Below are 19431 nucleotides of genomic sequence, written 5' to 3'. Positions count from 1 at the left end.
AGATGAATTCTTACCTATTGACTGATTTACTGCTTTCATGCATAGATTTTCAGTCAGCACCCTGCTAGGTGCCTGACCAGCAGTTTTTGGCTAGGGGAGAAATAAGTAAGACTGAGTAGAAGACATGCATTTCAAACAAAGAGTTCTAGCTCAGTACAGAAGACAGGCAGAGAGGTAGGTGTCTTTATCACTGACTGGCTGACTTAGGGAATGGTGCTGCCAAGTTGTCCCCAGCTGCTGGGGACAAAGGAAGGCTACTAAAAGGAAATGGGAGTTTATCTGCAGAAGGAATCCAGGTGGGGAGAGTGGGGATTAGTCTACCACAGCAAGTCTAACAGCATCATCTTCATAAAAAGCACTGTAGGAATGTAATGACCAGACGGTCAGGTCCACACAGCTGAAGTGTGACCACAGCAGCAGGAGCAGACAGGCCACTATAAGGGGAAAGGGAGTGAGAGAAGGTGACTTCAAAACAAGCCAGCTCAAGGGCATCTGAAGGAGGGAACTATCTTCAGTGATAGATTACCAGTTTCCCAGCTTCACAGAATGCAGTCTGTGCCAGGCAACAAGCAGGAATCACTGAGTCAGAAAGAGGACGGTGATCCTGGAATGCAGTGCTGCCCCGCCAGTTGAGTTAAATAAACACCTCTTGGGCCACAGCCACCATATCACCCTGGAGCTTGCTGCACGAGCCATTCCTAACAAGCTCTCTGCTAATGTCTAGCCCTACTCAGCCTACTTTCACCTACAGAGCATCATGAGCAAGAGTGAAGGAAACCTGTCATGGTCCCAATGACAGAAGTGGGCACAGGAAATGGGCAAAATCACGGAAAGAAAAATCTGTGTGAAAGCAGTGGTTCTTTGTGAGAGGGGCATTTGACAGTAAGAGGTGAGCAAGTGAACCAGCTGAGACGGGCTCCCAGTGGCTTACTATTACCATGTTTTTATCAAGCCAAGCCATTTTCTCCTGAAGCTCTGGAGACTTGATGTTGGGGTACGGCATGCCCACCATAACCACACATCTGGAAAGAGAAAGAGAAGCACCCTTCATTCAGTAGCAGTATTAGCGTCTCACCCAAACTGATATGCAAACTAATTAGAAGGTTCACGTCACTGTCTCTGAAATGCAGCAAACTCTGGAGCTACAGGCAATAATAAAGAGCAGCGGTTTGACAACCGAAAACTGCAGAGGGAGAGTGCGGGGATTAGTCTACCACAGCAAGCCTAACAGCATTATCCTCATAAAAAGCACCCTGGGAATATAATGACCACAGACAGGCAGGTCTCTCAGCTTTATGCTCTGGCTGAAAGGCTCCTTCTGCCAGATGGCACTTCCCAACACCAAGCTGGGTACACTGATTTTAGCCCAACAATCACACCACTGCCTACAGATCCCGGGCGGGGGGGGGGGGGGGGGGGAGGCTACTTGCAGGCCTCCCACCTGCATGCTGACTAGACTCCTTCCTGCTTAGCTTAGGAGGTGAAGCAAATGCAGCACTAGAGCCTTCTGTTCAGATACTACCTTCTTAGATGTGCAGCAAACAAGGCATGCACTTACCTTCCCAGGTCATCAGAGAAATTGATTCCCTCACTCATTTTCCCTCCAACCACAGAAAACAGCAGGGCCCCTGTCATGTGGCCTCCCGCTTGGCTGCAGCGCTGTGTGAATAAACCCGAGGACTCCTTAGAAACCGGAGCAGAAAATCTTGTGCATCAGTAGCATAGCAAACTGCCATGCCTTGGCCAGAGCACAGCCCCTGTCAACAGTCCACATGACCCTTGTCAGCAATGCTCTTGCATTGCAGGGTATTTTATCTCCAGCCCCTTGCCAGCCCTACTTACCTTAATGCACTTGGCATACTCTGCCAGCACCTGCTCCACCTGGTTTGATCTCTTGGGTTCTTGAAATATCTGTCAAGGGCACAATGCGTTCATTGCAGTAAAAAGATGCAAAAAGCTAACAAGTAGGACTTAACCAGCACCAGCACAAAACCAACTGAAACACCAGCAGAGGGCACATTGCTGTGTGACCCATCCTTTGCCCTTCCAGATAAGCACTGCAGGCTTGTATCAAACTGCTCAGCAGCCACATGACCTAGCAAATCCATCACGGAAGCAGCAGCAGTGACCATCAGTGCATCTAGGGACATTTCCAGTTATAGAAACATTAGCCTGGATCCTTGCTCCTAGACCCTAGTGTTTGTGGAGGGTAGAGAAGTGCCCCTATAAGATGACAAAGAGAAATTATGCTCAGGGAACTCAGGTAAAAATGCCTAAGCAACATGGCATAAAGGTAAGAATTCTGAGCTGGGAAAAGCTCTCAATTGATACTAACCCTTGTATGAGCAGTGTTTAGGGCAGGGATGTCAAACTCATCTGGCCCTGTGGGCTGGATAATGTTCTCTGGGCCAGGCTGTGTGCTGGATCTGGCCACACCGGAGCCAGTAAGCAGGATAGGTCCAGTGGGGCACTGTGTTTGGTGTGCTCCCCATGCTGGCCCCATCTCACAGGCAGAATCTGCCAGCTCTACTCTGGGGTTTGTGCTGCAAGTGGTGCACAAGCTGGGCCCAACCCTGTGATCACTGCCCCAGCATGTGGTACCTCAGCAGACTAGCCCTGAGCTCTGGGTCCAGGGTCAGTCACGATTTCTGAACCTGATGCTGCAGGTACTGCTCACAGCACAGGGCCAGCACAGCATGCACACTGTATGTGGCTGCCCGCCAGACAGCCATTCACACTGACTCCAGCCTAGCCTGATCACAGGGTTGGTCTGGCACAGGCACCAGATGCAGCTTGCACCCTGGACCAACTGTGCCATAAGCAGTGCCCATACCAATGGGTCCAGACCACTGCTGCACTGTGCACCTGCCCCCTCCTCCCCCATTGTAGCACCATGCACCCACACAAGTGTTACCATGCTCCCTGACACCCAAAAGCTACCGCATGCCTGAAACCCCCGCCCTGCACTTCATGCCCCCAGACTTCTCCTCTCCCCAACAGGGTTCTGGTGCAGGCACAGAAAGCTGCAGTCAGAGGAGAGAGGGGGAGCTCAGACACTCCAGCTGCTATTGCAACCAGAGGGATGGGAGTAGTGGCAGCTGGGTAGGAGCCCAGGTGCCACCACTTAACCCATCATGTGCTAGAGTATCTGGAAGTAGAGTTTGTTGAAGTGCTAAATTAGCAGTAGTCTCTTCTACTGGTGGCAGAGAGTTTTCCCTTGATTTCAGTTTATTTTATTACTTAATTCAAAGTTGAAATCCTGACTAGGAGCTGAAATGCAGGAGAGCCTGTTTTCCTCCCAAAATCTATGACAAAAATGAGGTAAGGGATTTACTAGCTCTAAAATCTTGAAGGACATAGTGCTAGAAACACTATTCACTGATTACAGATAATGCTTCCTTTGTTTCCTTTTCAGTGCAAACCATATTTTGATGAACTGTTTTCTTATTAAATAAAACAATTTTAAAATACTGAATTTGTATGTTTGAGTTTCAATTTCCATCCAAGTCCAACTCCACACAAATCACAAATAATAAAAAATGCTAAAATTAAGAATCTGAATAAATGTATATTAAGTGAGAAAGCTGCTTAAATGTGTTCCCTCCAATGAGAATCAGGTCTTTCATTAGAAAAATAACTGTAATTGCAAATAAGAAACAAGATTAAGATGGATTATTTAAAACATTAAAATCAGCAATTTAAATAAAGCACTCTACACGATGGTATGCAATACAGCTGTGATATTACCAGTCATATAGAAGACAACTCTGATCTCCTCATTCTGTGATGTGATCCTTGTGTGTGTAGAAAGCTCAAAGACATTTACTTTTCCTACCAAAGCACTTTGAAAACTCCAATCTAATTTGCTGAGAGCTGCAAGAGCAATTCCCAAAGTTTCAAAGCACAAAAGGTTGCACGAATGTCATATAACTCTTCCAAGATGCCAAGAAAACCATTTGGTCCCCATTAAAGTCATTTAAAAAAACACTGTGGGGTTACAGTAACCAGCAGAGGAATAGACTTGGCCACGCAGTCCGGGTGCATCAACAGAAGAGGAGCTAGCACCCAGCCTGCATGTCAACATGTCTAAGCCAAAACAGTGTGAAGTTGATTGGCTCCTCCAAACCTAGACAGTAATTTCAAGAGCAACATTTACCCTACAAAAGCCTCACCACATTTCAACACAACCTAAAGACAGTATGAACTTCCATAATTAAGTTCTGCTGGGTCCCTGCCTCCACCCAAGCAGCACAGGGAAACCTTGGAGAACAATGTAGGGCAGGACAGGTAACCACTGTTGTATCTATTCCTTCCTTCTTCTATAACACACCTTAAGCCCTGCCTAAGACAGATGAAAACCTCCAATGGCTGCATACTGAGTGCTTTGCAATGACTAGTATCTTACTTTTGAGGATCTCAGAACACTTCACATTAGTTGAATGATGTAGGCAAGCATCACCATCATTTTACAGAAGAGAACCACAAATATGACAAGCCTTGATAGAGGTCACACACAATCAGGACTAGAACTCCAAATTTCAGTTATCTGCCTCACACTTGACCCAGATAATCCATACATCCTCCCAAGAGATTCCATGGAGGGCTGCAAATTTAGTAATTGGTCATGTACAACTGAGCCTAAGTCAATCACACTATTCCCTGCTCAGGGGATGCACAGCCAAGTCTGGCAAAAGCAAATCCCCTGTAAAAACTTAACCTACCTCTCCCAGCAAGGGAATTGGGTAGCACCGTTGGCTGGCAACTAAGGGCAAGTGCTGTCTCCCCACATGACCACTGCAAGGTATCAGCACTCACAGAAGCCATACAGCAGCATTTAATCTAATTTAGATCCCAGCTCGGTGATCAGCCGCCCGGGAAGTATCATTTATTCATTACTGGAGGGATTGGCTAGATAAACATCCGCTCCGCTCCGCTGTGCAGAGTATGAGAACAACTCCAAGAGGCAGGCCTGTAATGTGCAGATAATTGTTTGACTTTTGAAACCTCCATTTAAAGCACTAACCGCCCGCAGCATCACAATTACCTTCTTCTTAGTAGCCAACCGGGTGAGAAGCCCTGTTCCTTCCCAGTGCGTGTACACCTGCTTCTCATACTCATAAGAAGGAAAGAAGCACACCACGCCCCCAGGGACCACATTGCACAGGTTACAAAGGATTCGACCCGCCTCGTCCATCTGAGAGAGAAGAATGGCCATGTCACACTCAGTGCAAGTTTCAGTAAATACAAGTCTAATCCCAGAGTCCCACCCCTGCCAGAGGACATGCAATTCTCACCAACAAGCTGTAACACCCCCCCCAATGGCTACTTCCAGTTTTAAAAAAAAAATCCATGTAAAATGTGCTAGTTCTGAGAAAACTCCCTAGAGGGACTGCCTGACTCAAGGGGCCAGGAATAAACATGCAGCTTCATTACCTGGCTTCCCCTTGTGAAGCCTAGTCCCAGTGGTAGCTGCAAAGCAAGGGCAGCTTTATGAATTGTGTGGGGAGATGTTGGTCTATTTCCTAGTGGGCACATGTCCATGCAGAATGACAGAGGTAACTCCACATCGGCTACCTGTTAACAAGGACCAACTAGGCCTGGAGTCTGATAGTGCACTTGTACTACCCCTTCTAAGACGAAGACTGGAGAAACTTTTATAGTCACCACATGCACGTACCTCTCCACAGCTGTCAAACCACAATCTTGCATCATTGCGACACTCATGTAATACACCCAAAACATGTCACTCCCACAGCAGTATGATCACATCACAGCAGAACAGAGCATTCATCTCCCCACTCTGCGATGTGCCTACACATTGGAAAGTAATCACGTTTGCTTCACTTCGCAGTCTGACTGCTCCTGAAACCCTTGAGTGGGATCCTCCCTACCAGTCTGCACTCTTCTGGAATGCCCTTGTAGCCGGGTGGCTGACAAAGGATTGCAGCAGACTGCACACATTCAACTGTAGCGCTCTGGTGGCTTGCAAAGGCTACAGCCCCACTGCAGGCACTAGGCACTGATTGCAGGCTGCCTCAGAGGACTGGGCCAGCTGAAGTGAATGACTGGCTGGCCACAAGACGCTAAAAGCCTCCCAGGGAAGGGAACTAAAGGAAATTCTACCAGGGCGACACAACGAGAGATGCAAAGAGAGAGGGAGTTAGGCTCCTGGGGAAAGGAACCAGAGAATGAGAACCGAGAGCTGAGAATTCAGTGACAGAAAGTGCGAAACAGAGAATGAGGGAGAGAGAGACAGCCAGACAGAGAGAGAGCAGAGACAGACAGTTGAAAGGTTGCTTGGCCAGCAGCTACAATGCCAGGCCAGGGACTCTCGGGGTCTGAGAAGAGACCTAGGGCTTTGAAATTGAAAGCAGTAATACTATGACAGGGTATTCACCCTGAGGAAGAGGAGGATGACTGCAGTGTGGGGAAAAAAAACAGCAGACAGTGGGAGGCACCCTGTCAGAGTCTGAGAGACCCTTTAAGGACTGTGAATGTACCCTTTGTGGACTATGTGAAGGTTGTGTTGTTGAGTATGGACTTGTGAGTAAGAGGTTTCCGGTGAGGCAGTGGGCCCAGGAAGTAAAGAACTGTGAATTATTAAAGATTTGAGCTAATTATCCCTAAACCCTGCCCTACCCTTGAAGCTCCTGAATTCTCCCCTTTATCCCTTTGGAACATCAAACCACGTGAATTAAACAGAAAACCAGGAAGGAACAAAATAGAAATGCTGACCATCTGAGGCTGGTCTCTCTTCTGATAGATGAACTCTAGCTGCTGGTTGGATGGTCCACTGCAGAGGATTATGGGTAAAATATTTTCTGGAGGAATCACATGACCTGAGGACAAACAAGCAGATGGCATGAAAGCTTTGTTCAAACAAAGCCAGACTGACTGTAAGGCAGCTGAGACTTGGTCACAACCATGTAATGGCACCACTACATATTGATCTCTTGGTCTGGGGAAGTCTAAGCAGGTTTAGACCAAGGCCGTCAGAGCTCATGAGTCACATCAGCCTTAGATGGTTACAATCAGTCCCCAGCTTTTTTTCCAGAGTGCCTACTCTACTGGCTAATGCTAGTCAGGGTCACTACATCCAACTCAGCCAGAAGGGAAGAGGAATCTGGCTCTCCCAATCTACAATTTCCAGGCAAGATATTCTTTCTGGTCACTAGAAAGAAATGCCCAAGTCAGTGGCACTGAACACCACTGCAGTAAAACTAGAGTTCCAAAGAAGTCAGGTGCCCTCCACTGACACTTACCACAGGAGAACTCCACCACCCTGTCAGCAGCCATGCCAGCACACGACAGCAACTGCTCTCGGAAATCAGCCACCTATAAACCATAAACCAAGGACAGTCAGCAGAGCACAAGCACTCTTAGCCTGTGGGCAGGACCCATGGCAAGGCTCTAACCAGCATAGGTGTGAGGGACCAGGTGCAGTGGATGGGGAAGATAACAAAAAGGAGGCAGAGGAGCCAGACCAACAGCCTAAGAAAGAGGACCAATGGCAGGGGGGCATGCTGAAGAGTGTAGTGAAGACATAGGACGGACACCAGCCCACTAACTGCTAGCGCAGACTTAGTGAAGGGGCACTTGAAGGGGCTGGATGTGTTCAAATCAGCAGGCCAAATGAACTTCATCCAAGGGTACCAAAGGAATTGGCCAGTGTCATAGCAGAGCTGCTGGCACAGCTGTTCAAGTACTCATGGTGCTCTGGTCAGGTCCCAGAGGGCTGGAAAAGTGCCAATATGGCCCCTATTTTCAAGGGGAGGAGGGAGGAACTGGGAAACTATTGGCTGGTTAGTCTCACCTCTATCCTTGGGAAAATTCTGGAAAAAATCATTAAGGATCACATTTGTGGGAGCCCAGCAGGGGAAATAATGCTGAAAGGAAATCAGCACAGATTCACTGGAGGTAGATCCTGCCTGACTAATCCTGTTTCTTTTTATGAACAAATCACAAAATGCTTAGACACAGGAGTCAAGGTAGATGTCATCTATCTAGACTTTAAGATGGCCTTCGATACAGTATCACATTCTGTTCTTGTAAATAAATTGACAGGCTGGAATGTAGATGATTACATGGTCAGGTGGGTGGCAAATTGGCTTAGGGGTTGCACCCAGAGAGTGGTGGTGGATGGCTCGATATCAACCTGGAAAGATGTGGGCAGTGGGGTCCCACAAGGGACCTTGGACCGGTGCTATTCAATGTCTTCATCAGTGACTTGGATGAAGGCATGGAGAGCACCCTTTCCAGGTTTGCAGATGATACCAAATTATGGGGTAAAGTTAACACACCAGAGGGTAGGGAAGAGATCCAGGCAGATCTGGACAGATTGGAAAAATGGCCAGAATGAAATAGGATGCAGTTCAACAAAGACAAGTGCAAAGTGCTGCACCTGGTCAAAAAGAACCGCTTACAGGCCAGGGGGTGACCTTCTCAGCAGCACAGCAGCAGAAAGGATCTTGGAGTCATAGCTGACTCCAAGATGAACATGAGTCATCAGTGTGATAAAGTGATCAACCAGGCTAACCGCACTTTATCATGCATTAGTAGATGCATGACAAACAGGTCCAGGGAGGTTATGCTCCCCCTCTATGTGGCACTGGTCAGGCCGCAGTTGGAGTATTGTGTCCAGTTTTGGGCGCCGCACTTCAAGAGCGATGCGGAGAATCTTGAGAGGGTTCAAAGGAGGGCCACTCGTATGTTCAGAGGCCTGCAGGTAAGGCCCTACGAGGAGAGACTGAGGGGCCTAGATCTCTTCAGCCTTCGTAAGAGAAGGCTGAGTGGTAATCTTCTGGCTGCTTATAAATTCATGAGGGGAGAGCAACAGGGAATAGGAGATGCTCTATTTACTAAGGCACACCCCTGGAATAACTAGGAACAATGGCCACAAATTGACAGAGAGCAGATTTAGGTTGGACATTAGAAAGGAATAGGCGTCCAAGGGAGGTGGTGCTCTCCCCTACCTTGGGGGTCTTCAAGAGGAGACTGGACAAGCACCTAGCTGGGGTCATCTGACCCCAGCGCTCTCCTGCCCAGGGCAGGGGGTCAGACTCGATGACTTACTGAGGTCCTTTCCAACCCTAACCTCTATGAATCTATAAGTGTAAAGCAGAAAGAAAGGACTCAATTACTGCATGTGAAGCCTGACACAACTGCAGTGCACAGCAGTGGGGGCTTGGTCAAGCAAAACTAAGGTTCCACAGCCAGCACAGCCCAGGCTGTGACTGAAGTGTCTCTAAACACTTTGGACAGGCCCCACAGCAGGGCAAGGGAGCCATTTGTTTGTAAGAAAGCAGCACATCCACACAGCATGGCAAAAATGCGGCAGCCAGCCACCTCCACAGCTTCCCACTGCCTGGACCACTAAAGAGCAGCAGTGCCTCCATGTGGTCACACAGCTCATTTGTGTAACACCTTTCAGACCAAGCCAGACAATCTCTATACTGGTGCTGCCACGAAGGCATTCACCCCAAGCCTTCCGAGCTCTGGCAGCCTATGTCACGCTCCTCTCCCCATTGCTTTGTACTCCTGAGAGTAGACTGTACTCCTTCAAGCTAGCTAGTTAAAACAACAGGAAAATACCCAGAGCAAGTCTAGACACCCTTCATGCATTAACTGTGCAGCATTCAGAGGAAGACCTCACCATCTCTATAATGCTGCATCTGTCTATCTTGTATAAAAACTATGCAATGTCTCCCTGATGTATCAGCCAGCACAGACTGAACCAAATCACCAAGATCCCAAATCTCCCAGGAGCAAGGCTTCTGGCAAGAACCTTAACAAGTCCATAAATGGGGTTCGCAGGCACTACAATAAGAACTATGATTGCAATATGTTTCAGGTTAGGCTGAGGGTATGAATTTCCCAGAAGGACACCATAGGATAACTACTATTTTACTGAACAGAGACCCTGTATTCAGCATCGCCCTTCCCTTTCCTCATCTGCACAATAGCAAAATAAGACATTTCAGATACTGCAAGAACCAAGCACCACATGCACTAGAGGTGCCCTAGAGCAGTGGGGCTCAATCTTTTGGCCCTGTAGGCCAAATGAGTGGCATGGTGCCAGTCCATAGGACCAGCACCTGAACTGGGCCTCACACTGCCTCACCAGGCCTCATACACCCAATATAGTGCACACGACAAGGCTATCCAGCCTGCAGGGCCCCGCAAAGGTCCAGAAATTTGGCAGCAGGGGAGTAGCAATTAAGGCTGCCCTGTTCCCCTGCCACCACATTTTTTAAACCTACAGGAAGCTCTAAGAGCCAGATGACATGGCTCCTTAGGCCAAATGGGTTGAGTGCCTCTGCCCTAGAGAAATGGGGGCCAACCTTTTTGGCAGGCATGCCACAAATTAACCCAGCACCCTCTCTGGTCCCCTTCCTGTGTCCCATCTTCTCCCCTGATTTCTGCTCCCTGCCTGATCTTTGGCTCTACTTTCTGCTTCTTACCCTATCAGCTGCTGTGCTGCCTCTGTCCACTCCCTGATCTGTGGCATGCCGCACATAGAGGTTGTGCCACTTGTGACACACATGCCACAGGGTGGTCACCCCTACCTTAGAGCAGGAGTGTCAAACATCGAGCCCACATAGCTGCTCTATCTGGCCTGCCAGGCTACTGAGTGACAACCAGAATTCAAGGGATGTTGCCAGGGGGAGTGGCCTGCTGCAGAATCTGGGGCCCCTGGGCCCCAAAGAACATGGTAACTGGTGGCAGGAGAGAGACCAAGGGCTGATACAGCTCCAGTCACCCTCCAGCTACTTCACCTATCGCTACTGCTGCAGCCCTTCCTGTTTGGCTACCAGCCCCACCGCCACAGTTGGCTGCTCCAGGCCCCATGCCAGAGCCAGAGCCACCAAAACAGCATGCGACAGTGGCGGCAGCTCTGCTGCTGGGCAGACAGCCAAAGCTGGAGCTGATGCCACTGCGTGCTGCAGGTGGATCTGTCCCACACAGAGCCCTGCAGTCTGGATCCAGCCTTGGGCACAAGGTGAGACTGACACTCCAGCCCTTGAGTTTTCAGCTCCATCTCCTATCCCTTCAGTAAATATTTGCCTACCAAAAGCTCTTCTTCCCACCGCAGTGGTAATGACATTAAATGGGGAAATTAATTGAAATGGGGTCGCAATGATGGCCCTAGTGTCTCCTAGCACTAAGAAGCATATGTTAAAATCTTCCAATCGTATCAGCCATCTATCTCTTCCCACTGCTGCCAAGTGTTAGAAGGTGCCAGAAAGACCATATAGCAGACAGCAAACTTCAGATAGCAAACTTCTCCCTTACCGGCTGCATGGTGCCCCCTGCAATGATCACAGCTCGGCATTCCTTCACCACTTCGGCAAAATGTACAGCAGGGTTCAGCAAGAGGAATTTGAGGCGGCTCTGACTTATAGTGCCTGAGTAAGGAGACAGATGCATAGATAAGAACTGGCTGCAACCAACCGGAAATGCCTGATTCGAATGCAGACACACTTGTGGATAAGTAAGATATCTGCCCTCTCCCCACCCTAACAAATCCCCAGCCCAGTAAAACAATTAACTATTATTAAGTCTTAGAATACCACATAGAGCTTAAAAAATTGATAGCAATAGGTTGGAGATTGCCTCCTTTCTCCCAACCTCACTGATGCAGGGGTGGCCAACCTGCAGCACACACATGACAAGTGGCACAGGCAGCCTGCATGTGGCACACAGCAGATTGAGAAGGGGACAGACAGCACAACAGCAGATAGGGCAGGAAGCAGAAAGCAGAGCAGCTAATCAGGCATAGAGCACAGGGCAAAGAGCAGAAAGCAGAGCAGAAAACTGAACAGGGAGCACAGGGCAGGGAGTAGAGAAGAGTGGTAGGCCAGGCAGAGGAAAGGAATCAGTGACACTAGGGAAGGGTGCATGGCTAAAATTTGCGGCGCACATGACAAAAAGGTTGGCCCCTACTGGTCTAGAGTCCTAAAAAAAAAAAAGACACCTTCAGGCCTCACAACCCCATCACTCCACAGACCCAGAAGTAGAGAACCCCCGTGGTTTTTAGCCTCATGGCCACTTGAGTCCAAAAGCAAGGTGTATTCCATTTTTCTGCAAACTGTCCTCAAAGACAGAGGCCTTCCCCTGCCTAATCACTACAGTGGTACATCCATTAGCCCAGCTCCTCTGGTAAGAGAAAATCCCATATCCAGAGCGGGGGCAGAATGCTGCTAACTCATCTAAATCCTTTCAATTCCCAGCTGCAGCACCAAGTAGGTCAATCTGCCAAAGTTTCTCCTGAAGATATGCCACTCTTGCTGCGTGATTCACCCAACTCTTATCTTTTTGCCAGGTCCAAAACAGGTTGAGGACACCTTCTGAAGAGTAACAGACAGCCCCTGTCCTGAAATCTACTACCTAATTATACTTGGATTTCTAAGTCACCATCAATACAGAACCTAGGTGAGATCTGGTGGTTTTACCCTGATGTTGCCCTTAACTCTTCTCCATCAAGCGTTACCCTTCATTCCAGTACCTTGTCTGTTGAGGATGACTCTCCCATCTTGGTTTGCATTGGTGAGAGCAGAGAGAAATCCCTCAATATGCATCAGAGGAGAGGCCATCTTGAGCTGATCAGTCTCAGGATCTGCAGAAGGATGTGGTGGAGCACCTACTGGTCAACAGAGGCAGAGGGAGGAGCTAGCCAATCAAAGCTTTATCTCCATTCCCAGAGGAGTCAGAGCTATAGCATACATGTTAATTCAGATATCATTTACCTATGAAAGGCCAAACCCATTCTGCAGCAAAAAGAACCAGTAAAGAAAAAAGCTCATGTTTTACCAGTCTCACTTCATACTCCTCTCTTACTTCACTGATTTTACTAGGGGCATGTTTTCCCTGCAGACTGTAGTGCTGTGTAAAGATTACTGAGCTAGCTCAGATACTGGAAGGAGACAAGAGCTCAGGCTCAAGTAGAGCAGAGCTACCCTAACATAGCTTCTGCCACAAGTCTTCCCCTCCCAGAGACATGTCTCAATTTCTCCCTTATCCCAGCTAGGGGCTGGTTCTGCAGCCACATTTCCTTCCCTCCCCCTGAGAGCACAGTATCTGAATTCACCTTCTTTCTCAGGTTCCTGCTGCAGGGTTAGAAGGAAGTTCTGCAGCCCAGTTGTCTTCTGGTTCTCCTTGTTGGTCTTTACAGTACTAGGGGCTCCATATCTCTCCACAAACCCAAAAAGCTGACAAAACAAAATGAGAAAGGTAAGAGGCTCGAAGGAGAAAGACCCAGGACACACCACACACACACAAGCAGCATTTCACATTTAGATTCTAACTATCACAAGTCAGACAACATGGCAGGCCTTGGTGCTTCCCAGTTCTTCTCCCACACTCCTTCCCACCCTGGAATCAAAACTACAAAGAAGCTGGTAGTGCTTCCAACTCCCACACTGGCCAGCCACTGAGGGTGACATGGTTGTCAGAGCAAGAGGCAGTGCAATACTGGCACTGTGCTAACTTCATTGCACCATGAAGACCGCACAACCTGCACACAGGAATACCTGCAGGGGATTCACACTTGGAGGGTAAAGCAAAAGACTTATAGCCATGTGCCCCACCGCTCTGCTTCTTCCACATTAGTGCCCCACCACTACACAAGCTGCCATGCTGACTAAGGAGCAGTGAGGACAATACCTTACGGCTGATGAGGCTTTTCTCACAGTAACGCTGAACCTGGAGGAATACAGAGAAGCAATGACAACTCAGCACCTCCTTTCCCATCCGGCTGCCCTAGGCTCAATGTCCCTGCTGAACTACCATAACCTCACCCCATTACTATTTTTACCAGTCACTCTTCCAACAGTACTTCTGGGAGAGGGCATCCAGTGTGGTGACAATGAGCTATGTGAGCTGTACCTTTCCACGTTCGCATCTAAACTGCTTTGGGTTTCAGAATAGGGAATTCCTTATATTTAAAATATCACTCATTAGCCCACCCTTCAACACTCCCAGGAATCCCATACATGCAAACTTGCTTCCCCACAGACAGCTCCTCTAATGTACTGCTGTTTCGACTAGAGATCTGCTCCCCCAGTCAAGCTTTAGCATTCTGCCATCCATAAATACCACATAAAAGAATATCTCCTAAGACAGACTAGCAAACTGGTAAGGTGTCCCCAAGAAAACAGGCTGACATTATGGGACAAGTCAGGAGATAAATGTTTTATTTCCAGCTTCCTGTGCAATTGAGTAATTTGTTTGCCCATCTGCCCTCATAGAAGGTAATCAAAACAGTACCTTAAAGAGGTTGATATTGTCAATTTGACTTTGAAACAGAAAATCGTTGATAGATTTTAGCTCTGTCCCTGAAAGAAAAAGAAAATCTTTACCTGTAGGACTCACGGAGTTTCACCCCACAAACCCATCTCCCTAGTCTGCTCAAAGCAGACAAAGCATTCCTATACACTTCTTACCTGCCTGGGAAATGCTCTGAGTGTTTGGATTTTGATTCACATTTCCTGCAAAACATAAAAGCTATTCAAGGTAAAGTGAATAGCAATGGGGTTGTCTGAATTGAAGCAACATACATAAATGGGCTCAAAGGGAATGCAGTGCCAGCACTGAAACTGCTCAAGAATTTATTGTCCTTTCCCCATAGAATAATTCTACATTAAAAGGACAAGTGTTCTGTTGCATCCCTGTAAAACACTGTCTGCATTACTGCTGCACAGGGAAGAGGCAGGTAAGCAAGTACATACAAATACCAGCACAGCTTTTGCATGATGAATGCTAAGGGACAGTGACTGCAAAGCCCTTTCTTGCAAAGGCATTTGGTGACCTGCCTAGACAAAACAATAGGGAGCTGCAATGTGTACGGACAGTCAGGTAAAGGGGCACCAGTTCTTCCCGTAGGCTGACAGACAAAACTAGGTTAGCTGCTGCCATTGACTTTATTTACTATTTCTAGTATTTAATCCCCACCTGAAGCTATACAGCTTTGTAGCCTAAATCAAGAAACTGCACACACTGTATTTCCTGATGGACACATTTAACCAAGGGGAAGGAGAAATACAGGAGGAATACAAGGATAAAAAGGGGGCAGGGAGTAGAGCACAAGAAGAAGAAAGAAAAAGGGAATGGAAAGTGGAGAATTGCATCTTCTCAATGATGACAATGATGGGCTCTCTACAGAAGGCAGAGGTTACCCTCAAGGCACATTTGAGACCAAGTGAACAAATAGAGAGAAATAAAAAAGCAATCAGGTGGTCTACAGATACAACAAAATGAGTATGCCTCAAATGAAGGAAAGGCAATATTCAAAAGGAATACACTTTATCATCAAGTGTTTGTCAAGGCAAATGGGCCTCACTGACGACTAGTCCAGGAATGCTATTCTATTTGGCTCTTTGGCTGTAGTAACTGCCTGTCATCCAGTCACCATTAATTCCCCCTACCATTTAAAGTCAAAGCTAAGCAACTGGAATTATAAGGACCATGACCACTCTCCTTTTGACATCCAGCACAAACTGCTGCCAACCTAACCAGGTTTACATAGATTTAACATTCATCCAGAGCTTATGAAATAGGTTGATAAAAATTACCAGATGACTGAGTTAAGATATAAGAAGCCACCACAGCAAAGGCCAGAGGGAGAGAGAATGGGCAATTATATTTAAGAAGAATCAGTTGGCTCAGAGTCTAGTGACATTAACAGGAATGGAAGCTTCCTTACCTCCCAGCACAGACACAAACCTCTCCAGCAAATACAGGATCTGTTTAATGTACATCAAGTTCTTTGCTTTCAGACGTTTCCTATGAAATAGTTAATGGGTGTCAGACCTCAGAGACATCCACAGCAACTACAGTCCACACAGTTTCCTAAATTCCAAAAACAAGGAGCCAGGCTGATAAGAACTGCACTCCTTCATTATGGAGAAACTGGAACCAAGACTAATTTCTCCTAGATGTTCTTGCCTAACCACACTATTCACAGATGCCAATCACTGAAATACTCCAGGGCTTTCACTTCAACCCCCCAAGAGTTTAACAGCTTTAGCACTGATCATCTCCTCTCACACTAGTTATAAGTAATCTGTCTATATTGCAGTGATGCCTAAAAGCTCAAGTGCTAGGCAAATACAGAATAATTAGCAATATATGAAATAAACAACTGCTTCAGGTATGACTAGTCTGATGCAAAGTTTGGCTACTGCTGTTAAACTGCATACAACTGCTATTTTAGAACTCATAAGAATTCACTGTTTCAGTCATGAAGGCAGCTGGAACATAAAGGGTCAAAGCCCAGGAGGGAAGTGAGAAAATGAAAACTAGAGTTTTTGGAACTTCATGCGGCTACAAAACTAGTGAGTAGAGACATACTGGAAATGAATTTAAGAGGATCAAGAAGTGCCACTAACCCCAAGAAGTCACCATCACTGTGCATATACCAGCCTGGGGAGTGAGACTTACAAGGCTACTAAGAACAGATAGTGAAGTAGCACCCTCGTCTATGAGAAAGTCAGTGCAAACAGCCTCCCACATAGGGAAAGCAAGACAAGGCCCCACCCCACAAATAACAAAAACATCTCTGACATCTCCTCTGCTTGTTCTCATGGCGCTGGCCTCCTCAGAAATCCTCACCTGTATCGTTCCATGTACTGCAGCAGCTGGGAATAGGCACAGCACAGCTACAACAAAAGTAAAGACCTGGAATTAAGTTATTTGTGCCACTGCAAATGGCAGTCTACACAACTCAACAGCAGGTAACAGAGCACCAACTTCCAGGTACTGACTCACCTGAGAGCCACTGACTTCAGCACTGTAGATGCAGGTTATAGTGTCTATCAGATTGTGGGCTTCGTCAATAATCACCACCTGATCCTTCAGTTTGATCCCAGAGGCATTTCGCGTCGACTCATGCAAGAGCATCTGATAGGGTAACACCACCAACTGCAGGCAAAACCCAAGCCAACTTAATTCTTCTACTTCATTCCTGTGAACACCTATAAGCTCTTTCCAACTGTAAATCTCAAAAAGCTTTGCAAGAGTGGGTAACACTATTCTTGTATTAGAAGTGGGAAAGACAAAAGTAGAGAGCTCTTACGGAATTGTTTCAAGATCACACAGCAAGTAAAACGCTGAGCTGGTAGCACCACCTTTGTCTTCCAACTATATGTCCCAGGCTTTAGCTATAAAATCTGCATTCAGCCCCAGAGGATTTACAGCACCACTTCAAATCCTCTCTGGAATACTTCTATGCTAATATCATGTTTTTAGACACTATGACATGCATCCAGGATGGTATCCTACAAACCACTATATACAAGACCCACAGACCAACACACTTATGTCCACAAAAGCAGCAACCATCCCAGACATGCCAAGAAAGCTGTAACTTATAGTCAGACCCCAGATATCATTGCATTTGCCAAGATTAAAACTCATGACACCCACCACACTAAACTGAAAACTGCCCCTACCCAGTTAGGAGACTCCAAAAGAGAAACGGATTGTATCTTTGAATAGGCCACTCAAATACTCTGCAGTAACCTACTACAATACAAAAGGAAAACCCCCACTGACCATACATACCCCTGTCACACACCATCCCACACTGGAACCTAAGAAGGAGGAGTATCAAACAATTACAGCCTATACTTTAAAAAAAAAAAAAAAAATCACACCTTGAGAGAAATATTCTCAACCCTCCCAGGGCTCCTGACCTTCAAACAACCCCCAAATCTGGTCCTAGCTCATCAGAAGCAACCCCCCTGGAACAACACCAAAATGAGGCACAACCCTGCCTTAACAATAAATGCAAAACCAGTCAACATATCTCCATTGCTGCTACAATAAACACTCCCCACCACAAAATCATCAGAATCCATAGATCCTATATATATCTATCACAGAACAAGGTATATCTCATTCAATGCACCAAATAACCTCAGGGAAGTTACACGTGGGTGAAACCAGATGAAGTCTATGTTCATTCTGGTGCAATCACAGGAATATAAAGGATAAAGATACACAAATACTCTTGGCAGGACACTTTTCAAAGAACCATCACTCCCATCTGACCTCACAATACTTTTGTTCATGAGAAATCTACAAAACACCTTCAGAAGATGGGCCTGGACACAAGAATTCATAATCATACTGGATACTAAAAACATGGACTAAACAGACAACAAACAGCTTTATGGCTTATTGCAATTCACCTGCTACCTCTGCTAATCTCCATAGTACTCCACAGGTAATAACGACCCTTATCCTTCTTGAAGGGTCTTGCTCTTCCACTAAATAGTTCATGTATTCTACCAAGCTTCATTTGCTTTGTAGCCACCCCTCATAAATATTTGTTCTGTAGCCACTCTTTGCTCCTAGTTTGCACCTTTGAAATAAAGCGTTTCATTTTATGTTACTCTGACATTAACCTCTCTGAACCACAGTAGCATCTCATGACCCCATTTCTACTTGGTCTGGATTCCTCAGACATCTCCCATGATTCACTAATTTTTCTTCTCTCTGACCTCACATCTTGGGAGTCCCAGTAATGTGGAGCATCATGGAAGACACAGTCCTAACAGGGACTCTGCCCCATAACAGAGAAAAGCAGCATGAGGTATTTGAACTACATCTCTTATAGGCACTGTGGCAACTCAGGTGGACATGAAAGATTAATGGTGAAAAACTTAAAATATTTCAGTCAACACACTGGAAAGGGAATGTTTTGATCTGCAATTGATATGAAGCATTTTAATGTTCCTGAATGCGGAGCAAGAGATGCGCAGCCATTTCCAAATCTAAATTTTTGGTACAAGAAGTCTCAATATACTAGTATTCATTTTTCACCCTGAATCAAGACAAAAACATGTGGGGAAATATCAAGAGTTCATGTAATGGAATTACAGTTTTTCAATCAGCCCTAGTTCTGCTGAGGCAGAAAAAGCATTCCACTTTCCAGCTCTTGCTTTAGTTACTAGGAAACCTGAAGAATGGAGCATTAGAGAGCACAGGTAGGCAATTTATTTTCAAGAGTACTAGAGCTATTTCTCAACAGCAGCCGTTATCTCTAACCTGGGCAGCAGGAATGGCATACCGACTTCCATAATATGGGCAGGCTTTGGTCTTCTTCCCCAAGGTCACCAGCTGCTCAATATCTTTCACATCAACTAGAACTTCATCCCGAAGAAATTGCATTTGCTCATAGGAGTAAAATGGACACACAGCCCGGCTCACACGCCTTCTCTTCCCTACTGTCTCTTCTCCCTCGTTCTTCTTCTCTGAGGACAGGAGTCAGAAAAGAATCACAAGTGACAGCAACCCATACACCAGAATTAAGAACAATTACTTTCCACCTTTACAGACTTTCATCCATCCAGCTAACCACCCACTACCAACCTGTTGCATTTACAGAGGAACTAGTAATTTAGCGTTTGGGCACTGAAGAGAAAATTAAGA

General features: G+C 46.6%; 1 protein-coding gene across 6 annotated transcripts in view; it reads right to left on the bottom strand.

The window, feature by feature from the left end:
* Positions 1-19431, bottom strand: part of DDX11 (DEAD/H-box helicase 11) — a 34226-nt gene that overhangs the window by 1095 nt on the left and 13700 nt on the right. For 2 of the 6 annotated variants that reach the window (XM_014609074.3, XM_006270612.4), the window contains exons 8-24: positions 19048-19253; positions 16765-16917; positions 16609-16655; positions 15701-15780; positions 14442-14486; positions 14266-14333; positions 13663-13701; positions 13088-13208; positions 12506-12643; positions 11293-11405; positions 7263-7335; positions 6736-6839; positions 5045-5194; positions 1843-1911; positions 1559-1659; positions 938-1022; positions 15-90 (exon numbers count right to left, since the gene is read on the bottom strand). In XM_014609074.3, the coding sequence (XP_014464560.2) occupies positions 15-90; positions 938-1022; positions 1559-1659; positions 1843-1911; positions 5045-5194; positions 6736-6839; positions 7263-7335; positions 11293-11405; positions 12506-12643; positions 13088-13208; positions 13663-13701; positions 14266-14333; positions 14442-14486; positions 15701-15780; positions 16609-16655; positions 16765-16917; positions 19048-19253 (1668 nt within the window). The other 4 variants (XM_019489368.2, XM_019489369.2, XM_059726492.1 and 1 more) reach the window with 4 other exon arrangements.

This window comes from Alligator mississippiensis, chromosome 4 (assembly GCF_030867095.1).
Source record: "Alligator mississippiensis isolate rAllMis1 chromosome 4, rAllMis1, whole genome shotgun sequence".
Classification (NCBI taxonomy): domain Eukaryota; kingdom Metazoa; phylum Chordata; order Crocodylia; family Alligatoridae; genus Alligator; species Alligator mississippiensis.
This window is presented reverse-complemented; position numbering and strand designations above follow the sequence as displayed.